Source organism: Marmota marmota, unplaced genomic scaffold (assembly GCF_001458135.2).
Source record: "Marmota marmota marmota unplaced genomic scaffold, marMar, whole genome shotgun sequence".
NCBI lineage: Eukaryota > Metazoa > Chordata > Mammalia > Rodentia > Sciuridae > Marmota > Marmota marmota.
The window spans coordinates 10,787,590-10,794,060 of NW_025999977.1; the positions used below are offsets into that span (position 1 = coordinate 10,787,590).

At 35.0% G+C, this 6,471-nt stretch overlaps 1 protein-coding gene across 6 annotated transcripts in view; it reads left to right on the forward strand.

Annotated features, from left to right (window-relative positions):
* The window catches only part of Usp34 (ubiquitin specific peptidase 34), a 221,689-nt gene that overhangs the window by 84,072 nt on the left and 131,146 nt on the right, over positions 1 to 6,471 (forward strand). For 5 of the 6 annotated variants that reach the window (XM_015479634.2, XM_048804265.1, XM_048804260.1 and 2 more), the window contains 5 exons: positions 139 to 268; positions 1,217 to 1,252; positions 1,903 to 2,033; positions 2,291 to 2,901; positions 5,744 to 5,958. In XM_015479634.2, the coding sequence (XP_015335120.2) occupies positions 139 to 268; positions 1,217 to 1,252; positions 1,903 to 2,033; positions 2,291 to 2,901; positions 5,744 to 5,958 (1,123 nt within the window). The remainder of the gene's footprint in view (positions 1 to 138; positions 269 to 1,216; positions 1,253 to 1,902; positions 2,034 to 2,290; positions 2,902 to 5,743; positions 5,959 to 6,471) is intronic. The other variant, XM_048804261.1, reaches the window with a different exon arrangement.

The window sequence follows — 6,471 nt, forward strand, 5'->3', positions numbered from 1 at the left end:
AGAAAATGACAACTTATTTTGTGATTCAGGTATTTTACTTGTCACTTATTTATTGTTGACCTTTCCGTTAGACAAAAATGTTTTACATTTGCTACAATGTTTCATAAAGGCTCCAAATTAATCTCTCTCTCTTTTTAGACACTGTACTTGGCATCCATGTTAATTAAAGCATTGTGGAATAATGCACTAGCAGCTAAGGCTCAACTGTCTAAACAGAGTTCTTTTGCATCTTTATTAAACACTAATATTCCTATTGGAAATAAGAAAGGTTAGTAAAGCATATGGTATTTTAATTTATTTGTACAAAGTTGATGAAATTTGAAGTGTTTTCTGCTATTGGTTGAACATCCTTAATCTGAAAATCTGAAATTTGAAATGTTCCAAATTCCAAAACTTTTTGAACATTGACATTATGGCATACGTGGAAAATTACACACCTTGCATCATGTGAGAGGTCACAGCCAAAACATAAACATACTAAAAGTATTGAAAAATCTTCTTCAGGTTATTTGTATAAACCTAAAGATGGAAGTGGTGTAAAAGGCATATATGAAATAAAAAATGGATTTTGTGTTTAGATTTTGGTCTCATCATCAAAATATGTCATTATGTATGTGCAGATATTAAAAAAATAAGAATATATCTGAAATCTGAAACACTTTTGGTCTCGAGCACTTCAGATAAAGGTTACTTGATCTATATTCACAATTCAGTTTTAATTACAAGATAAGTTTGGGAATGGGAAGTATACTCTATATGAAAGGATTAATACATTGTCTTTGGTTCCTGTTTTTGGTTTATCAAGTATGGTATAGTAAGTTTTGGTAGGTATGGATATTTCTCATCTTTAATATTGTTTCCTTTAAAAATTAAAACAAATTTGATTTAGAAATAATTTTATGAGTAGAACATAATAGTTTTCTTTTTATGTTCCCCATTTGAATATTTTTCTGCTGCGTCAGGTGCTTTATGCGTATCTTTCACATATGTAACTCTTAAGGACTTCCTAAAATTTTACGTATTTACACCCAATTTTTTCCCCTGACATTATATACTACTCTTTTCTTAGGCTTTCCTGTGTAGGTACCCACAATAGCTATTCCAGGTTTCCCTGTTTGTATTTTGATTGTGTAATATGAACAACTGATAAGCTGTCCCCCAAAAGCTCAGTCACTTAGAATGTTTTCCTCCTTTCCCCTTCCCCTTTTTCCTTCAGAGGAAGAAGAGCTCAGAAGAGCAGCTCCATCACCTTGTAAGTTGAGCTTTAGAAATGCATGACAATATGACTTACAGTTTTGTTTTAGTGGTCTTCTGGAGTTAATTGATTTTATATAGCAACATCAGTAATAAAGTTTATTTTGAGAAGACATGAACCTTAGTAATCCATCTTCAGTCCTCCCCCTTTTTATTTTGGGCAGTGTTGGGGTTTGAACAAATGGCCTCTCACATGCTATATAGGTGTTCTACCACTGAACTGTACCCCTGTCCTCTATCTTATCTGTTTTGATTCAAACCATTAGTATCTTTTAATTGAAATTGTGTATATCCACTTTTATTTTTTGGTACTGGGCATTGGACCCAGGGACACTTTACCACTGAGCTGTAACCCCAGTCCTTTTCGTTTTTATTTTGAGGCAGGGTCTTGTTAAGATGCTGAGGCTAGCCTTGAATTTGCCATTGTTCTGCTTCAGCCTCCTGAGTTGCTGGGATTACAGTTGTGTGCCACCATTTTGGCACTGTGCATCTACCTTTAGAAGTAATTGCCAAATGTGAACAAATTTAGAGATTGTATTTTTGGCTACTTAGCATAAAGCTTTGGCAAATAACTCAAAGAATCAATTTCTTCTGTTAGGTCTATGCTAGTACAAATTAAAACTAAAAATTAAAAAATCTACTTTCCAGGGTCACCTGCGGCAAGTCCTCAAAGCAGTGATAACAGTGATACACATCAAAGTGGAGGAAGTGACATTGAAATGGATGAGCAACTTATTAATAGAACTAAACATGTGCAACAGAGACTTTCAGACACGGAGGTATGAAATTATTTTTTCCTATTTTCAATGATTCTTGTTTCTGCCTTGTTTATCATTTGAACTGGGAATATAAATGTAACCCATGTTGAGTCTTCTCCTTTTAGTATTTTTGACCTCTTTTTTAAAAATTCTATTTTGTATAGTTCAAAAGAATATGGCAAGACTGTGGCCATCTTTTATAAAAACACAGTGTTTCCATATTAGTTACTTTTTTCCTACTAGTTTGACTATTTAAATCTATTTGTTTCTAAATACAGGAATCCATGCAGGGAAGTTCTGATGAGACTGCCAACAGTGGTGAAGATGGAAGCAGTGGTCCTGGTAGCAGTAGTGGGCATAGTGATGGATCTAGCAATGAGGTCAATTCTAGCCATGCAAGCCAGTCAGCTGGGAGCCCTGGAAGTGAGGTGCAGTCAGAAGACATTGCAGATATGGAAGCCCTGAAAGAAGAAGAAGATGAGGATCATGGTCATAATCCTCCCAAAGCCAGTTGTGGTACAGATCTTCGGAGTAGAAAGTTAGAAAGTCAAGCAGGCATGTGCTTGGGGGATTCCCAAGGCCCATCTGAAAGAAATGGAACAAGCAATGGAACAGGAAAGGACCTGGTTTTTAACACTGAGTCGTTGCCATCTGTAGATAATCGAATACGAATGCTGGATGCTTGTTCTCACTCTGAAGACCCAGAACATGATATTTCAGGGGAAATAAATGCTGCTCATATAGCACAAGGTTCTCAGGAGTCTTGTATCACACGAACTGGAGATTTCCTTGGGGAGAGTATTGGAAATGAATTATTTAATTGCCGTCAATTTATTGGTCCGCAGCATCACCACCACCACCACCACCACCACCACCATCACCATGATGGGTAAGCCTGCTTAAAAATAACTATTCAGCTTGCATCTCTTTTACGGAAGTATTTTAGCTACATTTATTCAGTTAAAATTTATTCTAGATTATTGCTGTTAAATAATATGGTGCAAACTGTAAATGCTAGTCAAATTAAATTTATAGTATGCACATTTAAAAAAGCAAATGAAGCAGTAGGATTAATTTTCATTATATATTTAAATGAGTTTTATCTAAAATATCATTTCCAAATTAATCAGTATGAAAATTAAGATACTTTGCATTTTTTAATAAGAATTCTTGAATACTTAGTGTATATTTTATAATTTTTTATTCATCTCTGTTTAGCCACTTTTTACATGTGTGTAGTGACCATAAATGTCTAGTGGATATCATGTTGGAGAGCACAGATTTAGACTTTTAGCACTTGTATCGCCTGAAAGCAGATTTCAGATTGCTCATGCAGTGGATCTGCGGGTGTAGCTCAGTAGTAGGGCACTTGCCTTGCATGCATGATGCTGTGGGTTTAATCCCAGCATTGCCCCCAGAAAAACCCATCAAGGAAAAAAAAAACCCACAAGATTACTTTTGGAAACTGCTTCTAAACTGTGATGATGAAAAGGGAAATTAAATGCTTTTCCTAATTAAATACTAATTAGGATAAGCTGTAGTATAATTTTTTTTGGTTATCTGTGAATTATACCCATTGTATTTAATAATGATTCTTACCAGTGATATTACATTGAGCCAAATATTTAATTTTTCTTTAATTTTCTCACCTATAAAATTGGAAAAATAGTAATAGTACCTCTGTCATGGGCTTACTATGACAAATTGTGGACTAATGTGATTGTCACAAAATAAGTGCTCAGTAAGTATTAGCTGCTATTTATTATTGTCATTAAAAAGAGTAGATTTTTTTTTTTTTTTTTTTTTGGTACTGGGGATTGAACCCAGGAGTACTTAACCATTGAGCCACATCCCTAGCCCCACCCCCCTGCCCCTTTTTGAATATTTTTGTAGTTGTAGATGGACATAATACCTTTATTTGTTCATTCTCCCAGGATTGAACCCAGTGTCTCATGCAAGCTAGTAAAGCACTCTACCGCTGAGCCACCCCCCACCCCCACCCCACTACAGCCCTACAGTTTTATTTTGAGACAGGGTCTTTTTGAGTTGCTGAAGCTGGTCTTAACTTGTAATCTTCCTGCCTCACCCTCTTCAGTTGCTGAGCTTATAGGCATGACCGTGCCTAGCCAAAGAGTAGTATTTTGAGTTGATGAAACATGAATATGTGATTTGTCAGAATGAGTTTTCTTAGCCATGACATTTTGCTAGATCTTCCAGAATTCAACTGAGTTGTTTAAGTGAACTATATATTTGTACTTAACTACTTTGTTTCCTTTTTCTGTTACTATTGAGGGCAGTGTTTCTTAGTCTTGACACAGTTGACATATTGAGCCATATAATTTTTTTTTTTTTAAGTTTTTTGCTGTAGTTGCACACAATACCTTTATTTTACTTATTTTTTTATGTGGTGCTGAGGATCGAACCCAGTGCGTTGCATGTGCTAGGCAAGCACTCTGCCACTCAACCCCAACCCCTGGGCCATATAATTTTTTGGTTTGAATTCTCAGCAATGTGAATTCTGTCTTGTGCATTGTAGAACATTGAACGGTTTACATAGCTCCTATCTCTAGAAGCCAGTCGTATATGTAATAATAATAATAATAATTATAAATACTCTTGTTTAGAATAACAAAAATGTCTCTAGATATTGCCAGATGGCCCTGCTGGAGGGCAGAATCATCTAGTTGAGATTCTTTGTTTTAATGTCTCATATTAAGGGTGTGTGCATTCAAAATTGTTCCTAGCACTGTTCATGATGAAAACAGAACAGTTCATTGTAAAGCTGAGATGCAGTATGTTCTGTTTAATATGTTGCATATCTGTCTTGTCACCCATCCTAACAATAAGTTAAAAAGAAGTCAACCCCACAAGATATAATGACTTAATTTTTTACGTTCTTTCTTTCTATATTCCAGGTGTCTGATACTACTTGTGTGTGTCTAAATTAACCCTGCACTTTTCTTCTTGTTAGTTTTTCATCTTTTTGTTTTTACATTCTTTTCAGTATTCAGTACAATGTTTTAAAAGTGAGTGCTTATGTATCTTTGTTGTGCATGCTGGCCTGGTAAATAGGTTTTGGGATATATATTACAATATACATTGATGAATTGTGTTTCTGCTAAAAATCTCCCAATTAATTTATTTTTGGTGGTGCTGGGGATTGGACCCAGGGCTTTGTGAATGCTAAGGATGCACTCTTTCATCCACATCTCCAGTACTCCAATTAATCTTATCTCTGTCTAGATTGCAGCCATGAATTGAAATATTTCCCTGGTAGTTATCCCATTTGATTCTGAAGATGTATGAACAAATGTAAAAAAATTTTAAGGTTTCACTTTGTGACTTTATGAAATAATACATAACTGGGAGTATTATTGATCTTGCCAAAATGAATTCTCTCTGAAGTTGTTCTAGCAAGGTATAAGTATTCATTTGTACATATTTTAAAGTATGATATGTCCACATTGTTAAATCACAAATAATAGTTCTAACATTGGGGTCTGTAGTTTTTATAAAGCTCATTAACATTCCATTTTTTTTTTTTTTTTTAAAGAAACCTTCAGATCCTGGCACTACAAAATAGTAACAACAGCAACAAAAACCAGTTTTGCTTTGTTTCTGATTGTGTTGTAATTTGTGCGAACTGTTTTTAAGAGAGGCGTTTTTTTTTAATGATTCACAAATTATGTTTAATTTCTTAAGTACTAACTGTGCTTTTCTTTGTATTATAGGCATATGGTTGATGATATGCTAAGTGCAGATGACGTCAGTTGCAGCAGCTCGCAGGTCAGTGCAAAATCAGAAAAAAATATGGCTGATTTTGATGGTGAAGAATCTGGATGTGAAGAGGAACTAGTTCAGATTAATTCGCATGCAGAACTAACATCTCATCTCCAACAACATCTTCCCAATTTAGCATCTATTTACCATGAACATCTTAGTCAAGGTAAGGTTCTGTAGTAAGTAAAGTAAATTACTTTCTTCAAAGCAGAAATAATTTATATTCTTAAATCAACAGTTAATGTTATGATACTTAAGTTTTTTTGCCAAAACAATTTTGTATGATAATTATCTTTCCAAAGGAGTGATATCAGTTTAAATACTCCATTGTTAATATAAATAAAGACTGCATTTCTATCACGTGATGTTCAGCTGGAAAATGCTATGCTTATTAAGAATGTTTAAGGAAATTACAGATTTATATTTTAGAAAATAGATGGCTGTATGGATTTTATTTTTCAAAATCATAGGAGCCGGCTGCAGTGGTACATGCCTGTAATCCCAGCTCCTGGGAAGGTTTAGACAAGAGGATGGCGAGTTCAAAGCCAGCCTCAGCAACAGCAAGTCACTAAGCAACTCAATGAGACCCTGTCTCTACATAAAAATACAAAATAGGGCTGGGCATGTGGCTCAGTGGTTGAGTGCCCCTGCGTTCAATCCACAGCACCCCCACCACACT